Consider the following 23,484-nt stretch of genomic DNA (forward strand, 5'->3'; position numbering starts at 1 on the left):
AAAAGGGAACTTCAGACTTGTTTGTGTGCTCATGCATTCATTCGGGTGTGCCCTCTCAGTACTATTCTGCTTTCTGTGTGTGTCCAACTGCAAATGACACAGTTTTGACAATCCAATCACATTCAATCAGGAAGCTGGTTAAAGAACATTGGTCCTTTATTACTTTACTTTGTTGTTATGATTAAAGCAATTTATGCTAACAATTTAATATGCAAAAAAAATATCAAGATATAAAATAAATAAAAAAACAAGCATAAGCCTATGGCAAATTACATTACATTTAAATTTTTGTCATTTAGCAGAAGTCCAGAGCGACTTACATACTAATAAAAAGTATTAATACAATTATTTTACAGATTGCATGTCTACATACTATCTTCTAAATCTAAAACAATTCAATGTTTTTTTCTTATTATTCTCTTAATTTTCTTCTTCCTCCTCTATGTCTCTCTGACACTAAGGCTCTATCTCAATTAGTCTTTCCTAGATTACTCTCCTCCTATCTCCTCTCCTCCTATTTCCTCTCCTCCTTTCAATCTTATTAGAGGAGAAGGTCCAAGGTCACTCCTCTTGGACCATATTATCCAAAGTGTTCTGAGGAGCAGAGGAAGGAGGATCCGAGGAAGAATAAAGGAAGGTTTCATTGAAAAAGAGCCATTGGCAAGTCTATAATACCACTATTTTACCTTTATTGAGTTGATATCTCACTTTAACCACTAGGTGGAATTATCACTTAACCATTCAGCACTGTTTCCAACCATCAACATGATAACTACTAGACACTACCAGTAAACATCGAGAGAGAGAGAGAGAGAGAGAGAGAGAGAGAGAGAGAGAGAGAGAGAGAGAGAAGAGAGAGAGAAGCATCTTAAGCCTATCACGGGGATAACCAATAATTACATTTGGTTGGTTTCTCACAGACCCAGTGTTGTTCAACACATGGTCCGACCTTCCAACTCTTCAATGGGTCTGTTGCTGTCTGTGAGATCTCAACACAAGCCACCTTGTCATTCAAGTTATTAGGTTCCCCTTCCATCCAATACCTATAAACCACAGAGTGAATCAGAGTTGAAAATCGTCTAAAACATCATTGAGAATCAGTCTGTTAACCTCGTCACCTCTCTACCATTCGAGAGAGAGAGAGAGAAAGAGAGAGAGAAAGAGAGAGAGAGAGAGAGAGAGAGAGAGAGAGAGAGAGAGAGAGAGAGAGAGAGAGAGAGAGAGAGACAGAGCTGACTGGGGATTAGATTCCCGGACTGTAAAAATGATCATTAACACAACAGAGAAACAGATAGTAAAAGTAATTCAGAACTGTCGATCACTCACGTAGTTGTAAACGGTGTGTTGTCAACCCACTGCCAGATTCCGTCTTTTTTATAAGTACCAATCCAGACATTCTTCTTAAATCCATTAATGAATATCTATAAAATCATTTTGGCAGAAAAACAATGGCCATTATTTCATCTCCACGGCAGAGACATACATAATAGGAGTAGTATAATAATAGTTGTAGTAGTATAATAGTGGTAGTATAATATAATAGTAGTAGTATAATAGTACTTCTACTTCACTACATTCCTAAAGATAATTATATACTTTTTACTCCATACATTTTCCCTGACACCCAAAAGTACTCGTTACATTTTGAATGCTTAGCAGGACAAGAAAATTGGCAGATTTACACACTTATCAAGAGGACATCCCTGGCCATCCCTACTTCCTTTGATTTGGCAGACTCACTAAACACATGCTTTGTTTGTAAATTATGTCTGAGTGTTGGAGCATGCCCATGGCTATCCGTAAATTAAAAAAACAAGAAAATTATGCTGTCTGGTTTGCTTTATATAAGGAATTTGAAATGATTTATACTTTTACTTATGATACTTAAGTATATTTAAAATCAAACACTTTTAGACTGTTACTGAAGTAGTATTTTACTGGGTGACTTTCACTTTCACTTCAGTCCTTTTCTATTAAGTTATCTTTACTTTGACAATTGGGTACATTTTACACCACTGCTGGAAAGGTAAGTAGAAAGTAAAAGTACACACACCTCAAAAAACTACTTAAGTAGTACTTTCAAGTATTTTTACTTAAGTACTTTACATCACATTATAATAGTAGTAGTATAATAGTCATAGTATAATAGTAGCAGTATAATAGTAGCAGTATAATAGTAGCAGTATAAAAGTAGTAGTATAATATTAGTAGTATAATAGTAGTAGTGTAATAGTAGTAGTATAATAGCAGCAGTATAATGGTAGTATACATAATAGTCATAGTATAATATTAGTGGTATAATAGTAGCAGTAGTATAGTAGTAGTAGTAAAGTAGTTTTCAAAAAGTAATATACAGTGGGGGAAAAAACTATTTGAACCCCTGCTGATTTTGTACATTTGCCCACTTACAAAGAAATGAGCAGTCTATAATTTTAATGGTAGGTTTATTTGAACAGTGAGAGACAGAATAACAACAAAAAAATCCAGAAAAACGCATGTCAAAAATGTTATAAAATGATTTGCATTTTAATGAGGGAAATAAGTATTTGACCCCTCTACAAAACATGACTTAGTACTTGGTGGCAAAACCCTTGTTGGCAATGACAGAGGTCAGATGTTTCTTGTAGTTGGCAACCAGGTTTGCACACATCTCAGGAGGGATTTTGTCCCACTCCTCTTTGCAGATCTTCTCCAAGTCATTAAGGTTTCGAGGCTGACGTTTGGCAACTCGAACCTTCAGCTCCCTCCACAGATTTTCTATGGGATTAAGGTCTGGAGACTGGCTAGGCCACTCCAGGACCTTAATGTGCTTCTTCTTGAGCCGCTCCTTTGTTGCCTTGGCCGTGTGTTTTGGGTCATTGTCATGCTGGAATACCCATCCACGACCCATTTACAATGCCCTGGCTGAGGGAAGGAGGTTCTCACCCAAGATTTGACGATACATGGCCCGTCCATCGTCCCTTTGATGCGGTGAAGTTGTCCTGTCTCCTTAGCAGAAAAACACCCCCAAAGCATAATGTTTCCCCCTCCATGTTTGATGGTGGAGATGGTGTTCTTGGGGTCATAGGCAGCATTCCTCCACCTCCAAACACGGCGAGTTGAGTTGATGTCAAAGAGCTCCATTTTGGTCTCATCTGACCACAACACTTTCACCAGTTGTCCTCTGAGTCATTCAGATGTTCATTGGCAAACTTCAGACGGGCATGTATATGTATTCTTGAGCAGGGGGACCTTGCGGGAGCTGCAGGATTTCAGTCCTTCACGGCGTAATGTGTTACCAATTGTTTTCTTGGTGACTATGGTCCCAGCTGCCTTGAGATCATTGACAAGATCCTCCCGTGTAGTACTGGGCTGATTCCTCACCGTTCTCATGATCATTGCAACTCCACGAGTTGAGATCTTGCATGGAGCCCCAGGCTGAGGGATATTGACAGTTCTTTGTGTTTCTTCCATTTGCGAATAATCGCACCAAATGTTGTCACCTTCTCACCAAGCTGCTTGGTGATGGTCTTGTAGCCCATTCCAGCCTTGTGTAGGTCTACAATCTTGTCCCTGACATCCTTGGAGAGCTCTTTGGTCTTGGCCATGGTGGAGAGTTTGGAATCTAATTGATTGATTGCTTCTGTGGACAGGTGTCTTTTTTTACAGGTAACAAGCTGCGGATAGGAGCACTCCCTTTAACTTCTATGGGCTACGTGGGACGCTAGCGTCCCACCCCCGGTACACACTATCAACAGCCAGTGAAATATCAGAGCGCCAAATTTGAAAACTATTAAATGTCATAATTCAAATTTCTCAAACATACAACTATCTTACACCCTTTGAAAGATAAACATCTCCTTAATCTAACCACGTTGTCCGATTTCAAAAAGGCTTTACGGTGAAAGCATAAATGTTTGGACAGGACATTGACAAAACATTACATACAACCATTTTCAAAGCAAAGACAGGCGTCACCAAAAGCAGAAAACCAGCTAAAATTATGCACTAACAATCTTCATCAGATGACACTGATTGGTGTCAAGAAGTTAATGGTTCAAAGTAGAAACGCCCCCGTCAGATTACTCCAATTTTGATAAGGATATGCATATTATTAACAGATTTGGATAGACAACACTCAGAATTTTCTAAAACTGTTTGAATGGTGTCTATAAGTATAACAAAACTCATATGGCAGGCAAAAACCTGAGAAAAATACAACCAGGAAATGAGAATTTTGTGGCTGTACTATTTTCGAGTCATTTCTAATAGATCACACAGTGACAAAGGATTCATTTCGCACTTCCTGCGGCTTCCACTAGATGTCAACGATCTTTATAAAGTTGTTTGAAGCGTCTATGATGAACAGGGACCGGATGACAAGGAAGAGAAGTTGACGTCCCTGGGATGTCGTCACTTCATTATTGCAAGCACCTGGGCGTTCATGTGAGTTCATGTGAGGCGAGACATTTTTAAAAAACGGTTTTCAAGACACAGGAGAGGTCGGGTTGAAATATTACTGATGTTTCACGTTAAAAATGGCCCTAAAGATTGATGCTAAACAACGTTTGACATGTTTGAACGAACGTAAATAGATTTTTTTTTTTACTTTTCGTCGTGACTTTCCCCCCCCCCGCCCTACTTTTGAGTAGCCTACCGAAGCACTAACAACATGGAACAACTTGGAGTTATTTGTACATAAATTATGAACTTTGTCGAAAGAAACCACATTTGTTGTGGACCTGGGATTCCTGGAAGTGCCTTCTGATGGAGATAATCAAAGGTAAGGGATTATTGACAATAGTATTATTGATATTAGATGGTGCTAACCTGTATATCCTAGCCTATTGTTCTTAGCATAGTACCCCGTTTATTGCAAAGTGTGATTTCCCAGTAAAGTTATTTTGAAATCTGGCAATGCGATAGCATTTACGAGATGTTAATCTATAATTCTTTGAATGACAATATTATAATTTACCAATGTTTTCGAATAGTAATTTTGTAAATTGTAACACTGATTCACCGGAAGCATTTGAGGGAAAAAAAATCTGATTTTCACCGCCTCTGTAAAATGCTGTTTTTGGATATAAATATGAACTTGATGGAACAAAGAATGCATATATTGTATAACATAATGTCCTAGGAGTGTCATCTGATGGAGATTGTCAAAGGTTAGTGCATAATTTTAGCTGGTTATCTGCTTTTGGTGACGCCTGTCTTTGAATTGACAAAACATTACACACAGCTATTTTCAATGTACTCTCCTAACGTAACCTAACTTTATGCTTTCACCGTAAAGCCTCTTTGAAATCGAACAATGTGGTTGGATTTAGGAGATGTTTATCTTTCAAATGGTGAAAAATAGTTGATTGTTTGAGAAATTGAAATTATTAGATTCTTGCAGTTTTGAATTTCCCGCCATGGTCTCTTGACAATAAATCCCAATACCGGGATCAGAGCGGGAAGGGGTCCCCAACAGGTTGGCCACTCCAATACCTTGACTTTGTTGTCCTTAACCTCTTACATCTAGACGTTCCGCTAGCGGAACACCTGCTCATATATCCAATGATAGGCGTGGCGCGAATTACAAATTCCTCAAAAATACAAAAACTTCAATTTTTCAAACATATGACTATTTCACAGCATTTTAAAGACAAGACTCTCCTTTATCTAACCACACTGTCCGATTTCAAAAAGGCTTTACAGTGAAAGCAAAACATTAGATTATGTCAGCAGAGTACCAAGCCAGAAATAATCAGACACCCATTTTTCAAGCTAGCATATAATGTCACAAAAACCCAGAAGACAGCTAAATGCAGCACTAACCTTTGATGTTCTTCATCAGATGACATTATGTTATACAATACATGCATGTTTTGTTCAATCAAGTTCATATTTATATCAAAAAACAGCTTTTTACATTAGCATGTGACGTTCAGAACTAGCATACCCCCCGCAAACTTCCGGGGAATTTGCTAACAATTTACTAAATTACTCACGATAAACGTTCACAAAAAGCATAACAATTATTTTAAGAATTATAGATACAGAACTCCTCTATGCACTCGATATGTCCGATTTTAAAATAGCTTTTTGGTGAAAGCACATTTTGCAATATTCTAAGTATATAGCCCAGCCATCACGGGCTAGCTATTTAGACACCCGGCAAGTTTAGCCTTCACCAAAATCAGATTTACTATTATAAAAGTTTGATTACCTTTTGTTGTCTTCGTCAGAATGCACTCCCAGGACTGCTACTTCAATAACAAATGTTGGTTTTGTCCAAAATAATCCATTGTTATATCCGAATAGCGAATGTTCGTGCGTCCCAGACACTATCCGAAATGGTAAATCAGGGTCGTGCGCATGGCGCAATTCGTGACAAAAAAATTCTAAATATTCCAATACCGTACTTCGAAGCATGTCAACCGCTGTTTAAAATGAATTTTTTTGCAATTTATCTCGTAAAAAAGCGATAATATTCCGACCGGGAATCTCCTTTTCGGCAAACAGAGGAAAAATCACAAAGACGGGGGCGGCCAAGGCACGCGCCTAAGCCCACAGTCCCTTGATCGGCCACTTGAGAAAGGCGATAATGTGTTTCAGCCTGGGGCTGGGATGATGACATTCAGGTTTTTCCCGGGCTCTGAGCGCCCATGGAAGACGTAGGAAGTGTCACGTTAGAGCAGAGATCCTTTGTAAAAGATAGAGATGGCAAAGAAGTTCAAGAAATGGTCAGACAGGCCACTTCCTGTAAAGGAATCTCTCAGGTTTTGACCTGCCATTTGAGTTCTGTTAAACTCACAGACACCATTCAAACAGTTTTAGAAACTTTGGAGTGTTTTCTATCCAAAGCCAATAATTATATGCATATTCTAGTTACTGGGCAGGAGTAGTAACCAGATTAAATCGGGTACGTTTTTTATCCAGCCGTGAAAATACTGCCCCCTAGCCATAACAGGTTCAGCCATTTTGCCACAACTTTGGAAGTATGCTTGGGGTCACTGTCCATTTGGAAGTCCCAAACATAACAATGGTCACTATGGCCAAACAGTTCTATTATTGTTTCATCAGACCAGAGGACATTTCTCCAAAAAGTATGATCTTTGTCCCCATGTGCAGTTGCAAACCGTAGTCTGGCTTTTTTATGGCGGTTTTGGAGCAGTGGCTTCTTCCTTCTTCCAAGACACCACCTGCAGTGCTCGCTGCAGAGAGCGTTATCTGCCTGCAATCTCCCCGCAGGAGTGTGAGTCCGAGGTGCCATGGGTGTGCTGTGACTTCTGACAGCACTGGTTCCACTGCAGGTTTTATTGTGCTTTCTGTAACACTATAGGGATGCAGGTCAATATTTAATTGTTTGTTTTGTTTGTTTTCATATGCAATTATTTATTAGGAAAAAAATGACGTCTAAATTATGTCTTATATATAATATATATATTTATTCAAACCATCTTGTGTATTTCTTCTGCAACACAAACTCCAACAGTGTATTCATTGTGTATGTCAATGCACATTACTGAAATGAAAGTTTTATTTTACGTAAATGATTCATACTCATTTATATTTTAGTATTAATCTTTTATCTACTTTCTCAAAACAAAAGATTAATCTGTAAAACAAATGATGAGACATTTGGTTACAACACTGAAGATGATGTTGGTGAAGAACCCTTTTGAAGAGTCCACAGGAGGGTGCACTGGGCTATGCAATGAAAAGTCGATGGGTAATTCATTTTCTTTTAAACCTGAAGGCTAGCCAACTAGTCAACTATCTAGTAAACACTTCGGAGACCAAGTTGGTGTCTCTTTTCTGAACAAAATGTAATGTATATGTCTTGTAATTGAACAAAATAGTAAGGTGGCCAATAACTGGGGACCGTATGCCGTATTGTTTTGCTAAACCGTTTATCGAAAAGCTGATAGTAGTAGTATCTCCACTGAAATGTCAAACAAGCTAATTGCTAACCCGTGAGCTAACATTTTTACGACACCAATAATCACAAAATATTGATGGCTTGATCACAGGATAACACAGTTGAAGGTAAAATATTTCTTAAACAATGTTGAATATGCCGATAATACGGGGTTCCACGCTAGTAATATAGTAATAGTAATATGATAATAGTAGTATAATAGTAGTAGCATACTAGTAGTATAGTTGTAGTAGTAGTAGTAGTAGTAGCAGTAGTATTATAGTAATAGTAGTAGTAGTAGTAGTATTATAGTAATACTAGTATAGTAGCACTATAGTAGTAGGAGTAGTAATAATATAGTAGTAGTATAATAGTTGTAGTAGTAGTATAATACTAGTATAATAGTAGGAGTAGTATAGTAGTGGTAGTAGAAGTAGCGTAGTAATAGTAGTATAGCATTAGTAGTAAAGTAATAGTAGTAGTAGTATAGTAGTAGTAGTATAACAGTAGTATTATAAGTCATAGTAAATTAGTAGTAGTATAATAGTAGTAGTTTAATAGTAGTTGTATAATATATTACTTATTTGCTTCAAGAGGGCCATCATTGTTCCTGTTCCCAAGAAAGCTAAGGTAACTGAGCTGAATGACTACCACCCCGTAGCACTCACTTCCGTCATCATGAAGTGCTTTGAGAGACTAGTCAAGGACCATATCACCTCCACCCTACCTGACACCCTAGACCCACTCCAATTTGCTTACCGCCCCAATAGGTCCACAGACGGCGCAATCGCAATCACACTGCCCTAACCCATCTGGACAAGAAGAATACCTATGTAAGAATGCTGTTCATCGACTACAGCTCAGCATTTAACACCATAGTACCCTCCAAACTCGTCATTAAGATCGAGACCCTGGGTCTCGACCCTGCCCTGTGCAACTGGGTCCTGGTCTTCCTGACGGGCCACCCCCAGGTGGTGAGGGTAGGTAACAACATCTCCACCCCTCTCATCCTCAACACTGGGGCCCCACAAGGGTGCGTTCTCAGCCCTCTCCTGTGCTCCCTGTTGACCCATGACTGCGTGGCCATGCACGCCTCCAACTCAATCATCAAGTTTGCAGACGACAATACAGTGGTAGGCTTGATCACCAACAACGACGAGACGGCCTACAGGGAGGAGGTGAGGGCCCTCGGAGTGTGGTGTCAGGAAAATAACCTCACATTCAATGTCAACAAAACAAAGGAGATGATCGTGGACTTCAGGAAACAGCAGAAGGAGCAGCCCCCTATCCACATCGACGTGACAGTAGTGGAGAGGGTGGAAAGTTAAGTTCCTTGGCGTACACATCACGGACAAACTGAAATGGTCTAACCACACAGACAGCAACCACACAGACAGCAAACTACCTGCCCTCCAGGACACCGACACCACCCGATGTCACAGGAAGGCCAAAAAGATCATCAAGGACAACAACCACCCGAGCCAATGCCTGTTCACCCCACTATCATCCAGAAGGCGAGGTCAGTACAGGTGCATCAAAGCGGGGACCGAGAGACTGAAAAACAGCTTCTATCTCAAGGCCATCAGACTGTTAAACATCCATCACTAACATTGAGTGGCTGCTGCCAACATACTAACTCAACTCTAGCCACTTTAATAATGGAAAAACTGATGTAATAAATGTATCACTAGCCACTTTAAACAATGCCACTTTATATAATGTTTACATACCCTTTATTACTCATCTCATATGTATATACTGTACTCTATACCATCTACTGCATCTTGCTTATGCTGTTCGGCCATCACTCATTTATATATTTTTATGTACATATTCTTATTCATTCCTTTACACTTGTGGATAAGGTAGTTGTTGTGAAATCGTTAGGTTAGATATTACTGCATGGTCGGAACTAGAAGCACAAGCATTTCGCTACACTCACATTAACATCTGCTCTCCATGTGTATGTGACAAATACAATTGTATTTGATTTTATAGTATAGGTATATAAACTCAGCAAAAAAAGAAACGTCCCTCTTTCAGGACCCTGTCTTTCAAAGATAATTCGTGAAAATCCAAATAACTTCACAGATCCTCATTGTGAGGGGTTTAAACACGGTTTCCCATGCTTGTTCAATGAACCATAAAAAATGTATGAACATGCACCTGTGGAACAGTCGTTAAGACAATAACAGCTTACAGACGGTAGGCAATTAAGGTCACAGTTATGAAAACTTAGGACACTAAAGAGGCATTTCTACTGACTCTGAAAAACACCAAAAGAAAGATGCCCAGGGTCCCTGCTCATCTGTGTGACGGTGCCTGATGCATGCTACAAGGAAGCATTGGGGCCTGCAGATGTGTCCAGGGCAATACATTGCAATGTCCGTACTGTGAGACACCTAAGACAGCGCTACAGGGAGACAGGACGGACAGGTCATCGTCCTCGCAGTGGCAGACCACATGTAACAACACCTGCACAGGATCGGTACAGCCAAACATCACACCTGTGGGACAGGTACAGTACAACTGCCCAAATTACACCAGGAACGCACAATCCCTCCATCAGTGCTCAGACTGTCCGCAATAGGCTGGACTGAGGGCTTGTAGGCCTGTTGTAAGGTAGGTCCTAACCAGACATCACCGGCAACAACGTAGCCTATGGGAACAAACCCACCGTCACTGGACCACACGAGACTGGCAAAAAGTGCTCTTCAGTGACGAGTCGCAGTTTTGTCCCACCAGGGGTAATGTCACGGTTGTCGTCTGGAATGGAGGACCAAAACGCAGCAGGAATGTGGATGCTCATCTTGTATATTTATTTAAATAACAAGCATACCAAAAAAAAAAAAAAAAAAACGAAACGAACTCACGAACAACGAAACAGTCTTGTCAGGCACACTCAGCAAAACAAGAAACAATCTCCCACAAACTATAAACCAAACAACTACCCATATATGGCGCCACACCAAACTGGAAGTCTTCCGACTAGCTTGGAAAGACAGTACCGTGCAGTATCGAAGAGCCCTTACTGCTGCTCGATCATCCTATTTTTCCAACTTAATTGAGGAAAATAAGAACAATCCGAAATTTCTTTTTGATACTGTCGCAAAGCTAACTAAAAAGCAGCCTTCGCAAATGGAGGATGGCTTTCACTTCAGCAGTAATACATTTATGAACTTCTTTGAGGAAAAGATCATGATCATTAGAAAGCAAATTACAGACTCCTCGTTAAATCTGGGTATTCCTCCAAAGCTCCATGGTCCTGAGTCTGCACAACTCTGCCAGGACCTAGGATCAAGGGAGATACTAAAGTGTTTTAGTACTATATCTCTTGACGCAATGATGAAAATAATCATGGCCTCCAAACCCTCAAGCTGCATACTGGACCCTATTCCAACTAAACTACTGAAAGAGCTGCTTCCTGTGCTTGGCCCTCCTATGTTGAACATAATAAATGGCTCTCTATCCACCGGATGTGTACCAAGCTCACTAAAAGTGGCAGTAATAAAGCCTCTCTTGAAAAAGCCGAATCTTGATCCAGAAATTATAAAAAACTATCGGCCTATATCGAATCTTCCATTCCTCTCAAAAATTTTAGAAAAAGCTGTTGCACAGCAACTCACTGCCTTCCTGAAGACAAACAATGTATACGAAACGCTTCAGTCTGGTTTTAGACCCCATCATAGCACTGAGACTGCACTTGTGAAGGTGGTAAATGACCTTTTAATGACGTCAGACCGAGGCTCTGCATCTGTCCTTGTGCTCCTAGATCTTAATGCCGCTTTTGATACCATCGATCACCACATTCTTTTGGAGAGATTGGAAACCCAAATTGGTCTACATGGACAAGTTCTGGCCTGGTTTAGATCTTATCTGTCGGAAAGATATCAGTTTGTCTCTGTGAATGGTTTGTCCTCTGACAAATCAATTGTAAATTTCGGTGTTCCTCAAGGTTCCGTTTTAGGACCACTATTGTTTTCGCTATATATTTTACCTCTTGGGGATGTCATTCGAAAACATAATGTTAAATTTCACTGCTATGCGGACGACACACAGCTGTACATTTCAATGAAACATGGTGAAGCCCCAAAATTGCCCTCGCTAGAAGCCTGTGTTTCAGACATAAAGAAGTGGATGGCTGCAAACTTTCTACTTTTAAACTCGGACAAAACAGAGATGCTTGTTCTAGGTCCCAAGAAACAAAGAGATCTTCTGTTGAATCTGACAATTAATCTGGATGGTTGTACAGTCGTCTCAAATAAAACTGTGAAGGACCTCGGCGTTACTCTGGACCCTGATCTCTCTTTTGAAGAACATATCAAGACTGTTTCAAGGACAGCTTTTTTCCATCTACGTAACATTGCAAAAATCAGAAATTTTCTGTCCAAAAATGACGCAGAAAAATTTATCCATGCTTTTGTTACTTCTAGGCTGGACTACTGCAATGCTCTACTCTCCGGCTACCCGGATAAAGCACTAAATAAACTTCAGTTAGTGCTAAATACGGCTGCTAGAATCCTGACTAGAACCAAAAGATTTGATCATATTACTCCAGTGCTAGCCTCCCTACACTGGCTTCCTGTTAAGGCAAGGGCTGATTTCAAGGTTTTACTGCTAACCTACAAAGCATTACATGGGCTTGCTCCTACCTATCTTTTCCGATTTGGTCCTGCCGTACATACCTACACGTACGCTACGGTCACAAGACGCAGGCCTCCTAATTGTCCCTAGAATTTCTAAGCAAACGGCTGGAGGTAGGGCTTTCTCCTATAGAGCTCCATTCTTATGGAATGGTCTGCCTACCAATGTGAGAGACGCAGACTCAGTCTCAACCTTTAAGTCTTTACTGAAGACTTATCTCTTCAGTAGGTCCTATGATTAAGTATAGTCTGGCCCAGGAGTGTGAAGGTGAACGGAAAGGCTGGAGCAACGAACCGCCCTTGCTGTCTCTGCCTTGCCGGTTCCCCTCTTTCCACTGGGATTCTCTGCCTCTAACCCTTTTACAGGGGCTGAGTCACTGGCCTACAGGTGTTCTTCCATGCCGTCCATGGGAGGGGTGCGTCACTTGAGTGGGTTGAGTCACTGACGTGGTCTTCCTGTCTGGGTTGGCGCCCCCCCCCTTGGGTTGTGCCATGGCGGAGATCGTTGTGGGCTATACTCGGCCTTGTCTTAGGACGGTAAGTTGGTGGCTGGAGACATCCCTCTAGTGGTGTGGGGGCTGTGCTTTGGCAAAGTGGGTGGGGTTATATCCTGCCTGTTTGGCCCTGTCCGGGGGTATCATCGGATGGGGCCACAGTGTCTCCTGATCCCTCCTGTCTCAGCCTCCAGTATTTATGCTGCAGTAGTTTATGTGTCGGGGGGCTAGGGTCAGTCTGTTACATCTGGAGTATTTCGGTGTCCTGTGTGTATTTAAATATGCTCTCTCTAATTCTCTCTTTCTCTCTTTCTGTCTTTCTCTCGGAGGACCTGAGCCCTAGGACCATGCCTCAGGACTACCTGGTATGATGACTCCTTGCTGTCCCCAGTCCACCTGGCCGTGCTGCTGCTCCAGTTTCAACTGTTCTGCCTGCGGCTATGGAACCCTGACCTGTTCACCGGACGTGCTTGTTGCACCCTCGACAACTACTATGATTATTATTATTTGACCATGCTGGTCATTTATGAACATTTTAACATTTTAACATTTTGACCATGTTCTGTTATAATATCCACCCTGCACAGCCAGAAGAGGACTGGCCACCCCTCATAGCCTGGTTCCTCTCTAGGTTTCTTCCTAGGTTTTTGGCCTTTCTAGGGAGTTTTTCCTAGGGAGTTTTTCCTAGCCACCGTGCTTCTTTCACATGCTTTGCTTGCTGTTTGGGGTTTTAGGCTGGGTTTCTGTACAGCACTTTGAGAATATCAGCTGATGTACGAAGGGCTATATAAATAAGATTTGATTTGATTTGATTTGAAAATTTGATTTGATATAGGACTCTCAATCAGAGGCAACGAGAGAGCACCTGCCTCCAATTGAGAGTCCAACCCTCCATTAACCTAAACATAGAAATGCATAATCATAGAACAGTGCCCAAAAACCCCGGAATACATAAATGAAATACCCTTCTACAAAAACAAAAACATCACCCCGAACCACATGAAACAAATACCCTCTGCCACGTCCTGACCAAACTACAATAACAAATAACCCTTATCCTGTTAGGGCTAGGGGGCAGTATTGACACGGCTGGATAAAAAACATACCCGATTTAATCTGGTTACCACACCTACCCAGTAACTAGAATATGCATATAATTGCATAATTATATATAATATGCATAATTATTGGCTTTGGATAGAAAACACCCTAAAGTTTCTAAAACTGTTTGAATGGTGTCTGTGAGTATAACAGAACTCAAATGGCAGGTCAAAACCTGAGAGATTCCTTTACAGGAAGTGGCCTGTCTGACCATTTCTTGAACTTCTTTTCCATCTCTATCTTTTACTAAGGATCTCTGCTCTAACGTGACACTTCCTACGTCGTCCATCGGCGCTCAGAGCCCGGGAAAAAACAGAATGTCGTCATCCCAGCCCCAGGCTGAAACACATTATCGCCTTTCTCAAGTGGCCGATCAAGGGACTCTGGGCTTAGGCGCGTGACCCGACCGCCCCCGCCTTTGTGATTTTTTCCTCTGTTTGCCGAAAAGGAGATTCCCTGTCGGAATATTATCGCTTTTCTACGAGAAAAATGGCGTAAAAATTGATTTTAAACAGCGGTTGACATGCTTCGAAGTACGGTAATGGAATATTTAGAATTTTTTTGTCACGAATTGCGCCATGCGCACGACCCTTCTTTACCATTTCGGATAGTGTCTGGAATGCACGAACAAAACGCCGCTATTCGGATATAACGATGGATTATTTTGGACCAAACCAACATTTGTTATTGAAGTAGCAGTCCTGGGAGTGCATTCTGACGAAGACAACAAAAGGTAATCAAACTTTTATAATAGTAAATATGATTATGGTGAGTGCTAAACTTGCCGGGTGTCTAAATAGCTAGCCCGTGATGCCTGGGCTATGTACTTAGAATATTGCAAAATGTGCTTTCACCAAAAAGCTATTTTAAAATCGGACATATCGAGTGCATAGAGGAGTTCTGTATCTATAATTCTTAAAATAATTGTTATGCTTTTTGTGAACGTTTATCGTGAGTAATTTAGTAAAATGTTAGCGAATTCCCCGGAAGTTTGCGGGGGGTATGCTAGTTCTGAACGTCACATGCTAATGTAAAAAGCTGGTTTTTGATATAAATATGAACTTGATTGAACAAAACATGCATGTATTGTATAACATAATGTCCTAGGGTTGTCATCTGATGAAGATCATCAAAGGTGAGTGCTGCATTTAGCTGTCTTCTGGGTTTTGGTGACATTATATGCTAGCTTGAAAAATGGGTGTCTGATTATTTCTGGCTTGGTACTCTGCTGACATAATCTAATGTTTTGCTTTCGTTGTAAAGCCTTTTTGAAATCGGACAGTGTGGTTAGATTAACGAGAGTCTTGTCTTTAAATAGCTGTAAAATAGTCATATGTTTGAGAAATTGAAGTAATAGGATTTTTAAGGTTTTGAAAATCGCGCCACAGGCTTCAAGTGGCTGTTACGTAGGTGGGACGAATTCGTCCCGCCTAGCCCATAGAGGTTATACTGGTCAGGACGTGACAGTACCCCCCCCCCCCCCCCCCCCTAAAGGTGCAGACCCTGGATGCACCTCATAAATAAACAAAAACCAAAACCACAAAAAAAAAGAAATCCCCCTAAACTAAAGGGAGGGAAGGGAGGGTGGCTGCCGTCACCGACGGCACTTGTGCTACACCCCCACTCCCCAACCCACCTATACAGGTGGTGGTTCAGGTTCCGGCCTACTGTCCTCCAGAATGCAGACCGACCTAATCCGTTTCGGGCCGTAGGCAGACTCCCCTCGTTCCGGATCGTAGGCAGACCTCTTCCATTCCACACTGTCGGCATACTCATTTGAAACACAGTTACTTAATTTTAGTTCTAGATCATTAAAAGCTCTTGGGGCTAGGGGGCAGTATTGAGAATTTTGAAAAAAATATGTGCCCATTTTTAACTGCCTCCTACACCAACTCAGAAGCTAGAATATGCATATTATTGTTCAGGTTTGGATAGAAAACACTCTGAATTTTCTAAAACTGTTTGAATGGTGTCTGTAAGTATAACAGAACTCATATGGCAGTCAAAACCCTGAGACAAATTCTGACAGGAAGTGGATACCTGATGTGTTGAATTACCTTTAAGCCTATGCCATTGAAACACACAGGGGCTTATTAATTGTTGAGCACTTCCTATGGCTTCCACTAGATGTCACCAGTCTTTAGAAAGTCTTTTGAGTCTTATACTGTGAGAACTGAACGAACAAGAGCCTTGGAACGGTGGTGGCCGATTAGAATCTGGCGCGCGAGTTCAGTGTTGGGTACTCTCGTTCCAAAACGTTTTAAAAGAGAATGCAAACGTCCGCCTTGAATATTATTCATGTTCTGGTTAAAAAGGCACTAATGATTTATGCTATACAACGTTTGACATGTTTGAACGAACGTAAATATTTTTTTCCCCCTCGTTCGTGACGAGAAGTCCGGCTGGCATAGATCATGTGCTAACAACACGGAGATTTTTGGACATAAATGATGAGCTTTTTTGAACAAAACTACATTCGTTATGGACCTGTGATACCTGGAAGTGACATCTGATGAAGAGAATCAAAGGTAATGGATTATTTACATAGTATTTTCGATTTTAGATCTCTCCAACATGGCGGTTAGTCTGTATCGCAAAGCGTATTTTTCTGGGCGCAGTGCTCAGATTATTGCAAAGTGTGATTTCCCAGTAAGGTTATTTTTAAATCTGGCAATCCGGTTGCGTTCAAGAGATGTAAATCTATAATTCTTTGAATGACAATATAATATTTTACCAATGTTTTCGAATAGTAATTATTTAATTTGTTGTGCTGCTTGACTGGCGGTTATTGGAGGGAAACGATTTCCTCAACATCAACGCCATAGTAAAACGCTGTTTTTGGATATAAATATGAACTTGATAGAACAAAAAATGCATGCATTGTCTAACATAATGTCCTAGGAGTGTCATCTGATGGAGATTGTCAAAGGTTAGTGAATCATTTTAGCTGGTTTTCTGCTTTTGGTGACGCCTGTCTTTGAATTCACAAAACATTACACACAGCTATTGTCATGTACTCTCCTAACATAATCTAACTTTATGCTTTCGCCGTAAAGCCTTTTTGAAATCGGACAACGTGGTTAGATTAAGGAGATGTTTATCTTTCAAAGGGTGTAAGATAGCTGTATGTTTGAGAAATTTGAATTATGACATTTAATTGTTTTCAAATTTGGCACTCTTGATATTTCACCTGTTGTTGATTGGGTGTACCAGGGGTGGGACACTTGCGTCCCACATAGCCCATAGAGGTTAATAGACTTACTCAGTTCCGGGTTGCTGCTAGACTCCTTTGGTTCCGGGTCATATGCAGACTCCCTCGGTTCCGGGTCACAGGCAGACCCCCTCGGTTCCGGGTCACAGGCAGACCCCCTCGGTTCCGGGTCACAAGCAGACCCCCTTGGTTCCGGGTAGACGGGCCACTCTGGCAGCTCCGGGCAGACGGGCCACTCTGGCAGCTCCGGGCAGACGGTCCCCTCTGGCAGCTCCGGGCAGACGGTCCCCTCTGGCAGCTCCGGGCAGACGGGCCCCTCTGGCAGCTCCGGGCAGACGGGCCCCTCTGGCAGCTCCGGGCAGACGGGCCCCTCTGGCAGCTCCGGGCAGACGGGCCCCTCCGACAGATCCGGCGCGGCGGGCCGCTCCGGCAGATCCGGCGCGACGGGCCGCTCCGGCTGATCCGGGCAGACGCGGCGCTCCGGCTGATCCGGGCAGATGGGCCGCTCCGGCATCTCCGGGCAGGCGGCGGCTCCGGAGGCTCCTGACTGGCGGGCGGCTCCGGCGACTCCTGACTGGCGGGCGGCTCCGGCGACTCCTGACTGGCGGGCAGCTCCGGCGACTCCTGACTGGCGGGCAGCTCTGGCGACTCTTGACTGGCGGGCAGCTCTGGCGACTCCTGACTGGCGGGCAGCTCTGGCGACTCTTGACTGGCGGGCAGCTCTGGCGACTCTTGACTGGCGGGCAGCTCTGGCGACTCTTGACTGGCGGGCAGCTCTGGCGACTCCTGACTGCACACTGTTGACGGACTCTCGAGTCTGGGCTGACGCACTGGAAGCCTGATGCGTGGTGCTGGTACTGGAGGTATCAGCCTGGGGACACGCACCTCAGGGCTAGTGCGGGGAGTGGGAACAGGCCGAGTCGGACTAGGTTGATGCACTGGAAGCCTGGTGCGTGGTGCTGGTACTGGACGTGCCAGACTGGGGACACGCACCTCAGGGCTAGTGCGGGGAGCAGGAACAGGCCGAGTCCGACTGGGTTGACCCACTAGAAGCCTGGTGCGTGGTGCTGGTACTGGACGTGCCAGACAGGGGACACGCACCTCAGGGCTAGTGCGGGGAGCGGGAACAGGACGAGTCAGACTGATCTGACGCACTGGAAGCCTGGTGCGTGGTGCTGGTACTGGACGTGCCAGACTGGGGTTTCGCACTTCCGGGTCCACACGAGAGACAGGAACTGGAAACACCGGCCATGGAGGCGCACAGGCGGTCTTGATCTCACCTCCTGCACAACCCGTCCTGGCTGGATGGAGCTAGTAGCCCTGTACGAGCGGGGTGCTAGTACAGGGCGAACTGGGCTGTGCAGGGGCCTGATGGTTGCCGTGCGTAGAGCGGGAGTAGGATAGCCTGGTCCTAGGAGGCGTACCGGCAACAAGACGCGCAGCGCAGGCATCCTCCTACCAGGCTGGATGCCCACTCTAGCACGGCATCGGTGAGGGGCTGGAATAACTCACACTGGACTGTGCGTGCGTATGGGCGAGATTGTGCGCACTTCAGCAAAACACGGCGCCCTCCACTCCATACGTTCCTCCATATAAACACGGGTAGCTGGCGTATGGCTCACCCTTGGCCCAGCCAAACTACCCGTGTGCCCCCCCCCCAAAAAAAAAATATTGGGGGTGCCTCTTGTGCTTCAACGCCAGTCGTGTTCCTCGGTAGCATTCCCGGTACTTACCAGCCTTTCGCCATTCCTCCCTCTCTCTTTCCACCTGTCCCCATGGAAGGCGATCCTTTCCCGCCTGGATCTCCTCCCAAGTGTAGGAGCCTTTTCCCCCCAAGATCTCCTCCCAGGTCCATTTCTCACCATAGTCCAACTCAAATTCCCTTTGCTCCTCAAAGTCCAGCTGTTGCTCCTTCCTACGCTGCTTGGTCCATTTGTGGTGGGAGATTCTGTCACGGTTGTCGTCTGGAATGGAGGACCAAAACGCAGCAGGAATGTGGATGCTCATCTTGTATATTTATTTAAATAACAAGAATACCAACAACAAAAAAACAACAAAACAAAACGAACTCACGAACAACGAAACAGTCTTGCCAGGCACACTCAGCAAAACAAGAAACAACCTCCCACAAACACTAAACCAAACAACTACCCATATATAGGACTCTCAATCAGAGGCAACGAGAGAGCACCTGCCTCCAATTGAGAGTCCAACCCCCCCATTAACCTAAACATAGAAATACAACTAACTAGACTGAACATAGAAATACATAAAACATAGAACTGTGCCCAAAAACCCCGGAATACATAAATCAAATACCCTTCTACAAAAACATCACTCCGAACCACATAAAACAAATACCCTCTGCCACGTCCTGACCAAACTACAATAACAAATAACCCTTATACTGGTCAGGACGTGACAGGTGATGGTCGGATTTGCGCTTATCGTCGAAGAAATGAGCATTACACCGAGGCCTGTACTCTGGTGCGGGATCAATTTGGAGGTGGAGGGTCCGTCACGGTCTGGGGCGATGTGTCACAGCATCATCGGATTGAGCTTGATTTTCATTGCAGGCAATCTCAACGCTGTGCGTTACAGGGAAGACATCCTCCTCCCTCATGTGGTACCCTTCCTGCAGGCTCATCCTGACATGACCCTCCAACATGAAAGTGCCACCAGCCATACTGCTCATTCTGTGCCTGATTTCCTGCAATACAGGAATGTCAGTGTTCTGCCATGGCCAGCAAAGAGCCCGGATCTCAATCCCATTGAGCACGTCTGTGACCTGTTGGATTGGAGGGTGAGGGCTAGGGCCATTCCCCCCAGAAATGTCCGGGAACTTGCAGGTGCCTTGGTGGAAGAGTGGGGTAACATCTCACAGCAAGAACTGGCAAATCTGGTGCAGTCCACGAGAAGGAGATGAACTGCAGAACTTAAAACCACTCTGGTGTATGTGGGACGCTAGCGAGTGAAATGTGGGACGCCAGCCAGCCAGTGGGACACCAGCCAGTGAAAATACAGGGCGCCAAATTCAAAACAACAAAAATCTCATAATTAAAATTCCTCAAACGTACAAGTATTATACACCATTTTAAAGATAAACTTATTTTTAATCCAGCCACAGTGTCTGATTTCAAAAAGGCTTTACGGCGAAAGCATACCATATGATTATGTTAAGTCAGCACCTAGTCACAAAAAAACTGCCATTTTCCAGCCAAAGAGAGGAGTCATAAAAAGCAGAAATAGAGATAAAATGAATCACTAACCTTTGATGATCTTCATCAGATGGCACTCATAGGACTTCACGTTACACAATACATGTATGTCTTGTTCGATAAAGTTCATATTTACATCCAAAAATCTCAGTTTACATTGGTGCGTTATGTGTTGCCTCTAAAAAACATCCGGTGATTTTGCAGAGAGCCACATCAATTTACAGAAACACTCATCATAACCTTTGATGAAAGATACAAGTGTTATGCATAGGATTATAGATACAATTCTCCTTAATGCAACCTCTATGTCAGATTTTAAAAAAGATATACGGTGAAAGCACACCATGCGATAATCTGAGTACAGCGCTCAGCCACCAAAACAAGCCATACAGATACCCGCCATGTTGTGGAGTCAACAAAAGTCAGAAATAGCATTATAAATATTCACTTACCTTTGATGATCTTCATCGGAATGCACTCCCAGGAATCCCAGTTCCACAATAAATGTTTGTTTTGTTTCGATAAAGTCCATATTTATGTCCAAATACCTCCTTTTTGTTCGCGCGTCCAATTCACTATTCCAAATGCAAAAGGCGCATGAACTAAGTCCAGACGAAAAGTCAAAAAAGTTGCATTTCAGTTTGTAGAAACATGTCAAACGATGTATAGAATCAAGGATGTTTTTATCATAAATCTTCAATAATATTCCAACCGGACAATTCCTTTATCTTTAGAAATGAAAAGGAACTCAGCTCTCTCTCACGGCTGCGCGCGTGACTGAGCTCATGGCATTTTGCCAGCCACCTGGTTCAAACAGCTCTTATTCTCTCCTCATTTACAGTAGAAGCATGAAACAACATTCTAAAGACTGTTGGCATCTAGTGGAAGCCGTAGGAAGTGCAATATGACCACAGAGACACTGTATATTGGATAGGCAATCACTTGAAAAACTACAAACCTCAGATTTCCCACTTCCTGGTTGAATTTGTCTCAGGTTTTTGCCTGCCATATGAGTTATGTTATACTCACAGACATCATTCAAACAGTTTTAGAAACTTCAGAGTGTTTTCTATCCAAATCTACTAATAATATGCATATCCTAGCTTCTGTGCCTGAGTAGCATGCAGTTTACTCTGGACACGCTTTTCATCCGGACGTGAAAATACTGCCCCCTACCCCAAATAAGTTAATGCAGCTGGTGGCCACACCAGATACTGACTGTTACTTTTGATTTTGACCCCCCCCCCCTTTGTTCAGGGACACATTATTCCATTTCTGTTATTCACATGTCTGTGGAACTTGTTCAGTTTATGTCTCAGTTGTTGAATTTTGTTATGTTCATACAAATATTTACACATGTTAAGTTTGCTGAAAATAAATGCAGTTGACAGTGAGAGGACGTTTCCTTTCTTGCTGAGTTTATATAATCTCATTCAAACTTTCCTTTCTCACAGGAAATGTATTTTATAAATTGACGGTGATATGAACATTGGCGATGCAGTTGGTTATACATGTTGAATACTAATCAGAGAAGTAGATGATAATAAAGAAACAGTTGTATTGTAGTATTAATAATGTATTATCTATTACCTGTTCTTCTCTGCTGTTTAAAACAACCAACTCTCCTTCCATTCTTCTGCACTCCTTCTGACCGGCCTCAGCTGTGTTCATCGTGGAAGATAGATAATAGCAGCTGGTTCCAAACTTCCACCATCCATCCAGACAGGGTTTCTCTGAGATAAACACAACAGAACAGCAGGCATTCAAAAGTCTACAAAGATACTACATATCTTCTATGTACTAAATTAAATGAATGAACTCCACTCACCATAGAACCTAACCCTGGTCTGTAGCTGGTTTCTCTCTTCAGTCAGGTTGTTGTAACTGGTCTGTAGCTGGTATTTCTCTTTGATCAGGTTGTTGTAACTGGTCTGTAGCTGGTCTCTCTCTGTTGAGTCGTCATGACAAATGACTCCATCTGTAAAAAGGAAGAGTTAATCAAAAATTTGATTAAGGATGATTAAGTAGGCTACATAAGTCTCAGTGACAACATACTAAACTTACAGTAGAGAGCTAGGCCTATGATCCCAGCCAATAGGAGAACACACAGCAGCCCCAGATACACTGCAGCAATTCCAGAGGGTCTCTTCCACCACTGAAAATGCACCAAATCACAAATTATTAAAATAAGTAAAGTCATCTTTGATAATGTGTTTTACTGTTTCATCCAGGATTGGGACAAATAAAGCTATAGTAATACAGGGTAATCTCACCTGTTTAATGTGTGTAATTTGTGGGTGTGTGTGTGTGTATGTGTGTGTATGTGTGTGTGTGTGTGTGTGTGTATAAATGTGTATGTGTGTGTGTGTGTGTGTGTGTGTGTGTGTGTGTGTGTGTGTGTGTGTGTGTGTGTGTGTGTGTGTGTGTGTGTGTGTGTGTGTGTGTGTGTGTGTGTGTGCAATCTTACCTGAAGCAACAACTCCATCTCTTGGGCTGGGCTTGAAGGCTCTTACTTTGGCATATAATTGGTCATCAATGTCTTTGTTCTTTATTGCATCAGGCTCATCGTCTTGAAATTCATTTGGGATTTAATGGACTCCCTCTGACATCTTAACACACTTGTGCTCAAATACAGTAACTTCAAATTCAAACCTCAGCTCTAAATGATGTATGTAGCTGTGTCTTCTCCCTGCACTGTCCTGCATCTGTGTTATTTACTGTAGTGATACTATTTTTTAAACTTTCAACCACAGTGAAGGGGAAACTGGTCACCACGTGACTTGCACCAGCCTTAGTTTCTAATCTGAACATGTTTGTTTCCCACAGTGTTCATCAGTTTTAAACATGATTCAACTGAAGTGATAGCATTCTACATGATATGACTCAATATCGTGCTATATGATGTATGTGTGAATTCACAGGGTCC

General features: G+C 42.7%; 1 protein-coding gene across 1 annotated transcript; it reads right to left on the reverse strand.

Moving 5' to 3' along the window:
• Positions 1-142: 142 nt before the first annotated feature.
• On the reverse strand, positions 143-23,253 carry LOC123742411 (C-type lectin lectoxin-Phi2). Its single transcript, XM_045716408.2, has 6 exons — positions 23,026-23,253; positions 22,623-22,713; positions 22,387-22,536; positions 22,149-22,291; positions 1,327-1,421; positions 143-1,043 (listed from the first exon to the last, which is right to left on the reverse strand). The coding sequence occupies exons 1-6, from the start codon at positions 23,041-23,043 to the stop codon at positions 878-880; spliced, it is 663 nt and encodes a 220-aa protein (XP_045572364.2). The 5' UTR covers positions 23,044-23,253; the 3' UTR covers positions 143-877.
• Between the last annotated feature and the right edge of the window lie 231 nt (positions 23,254-23,484).

Source organism: Salmo salar, chromosome 04 (assembly GCF_965601325.2).
Source record: "Salmo salar chromosome 04, fSalSal1, whole genome shotgun sequence".
NCBI classification, from domain to species: domain Eukaryota; kingdom Metazoa; phylum Chordata; class Actinopteri; order Salmoniformes; family Salmonidae; genus Salmo; species Salmo salar.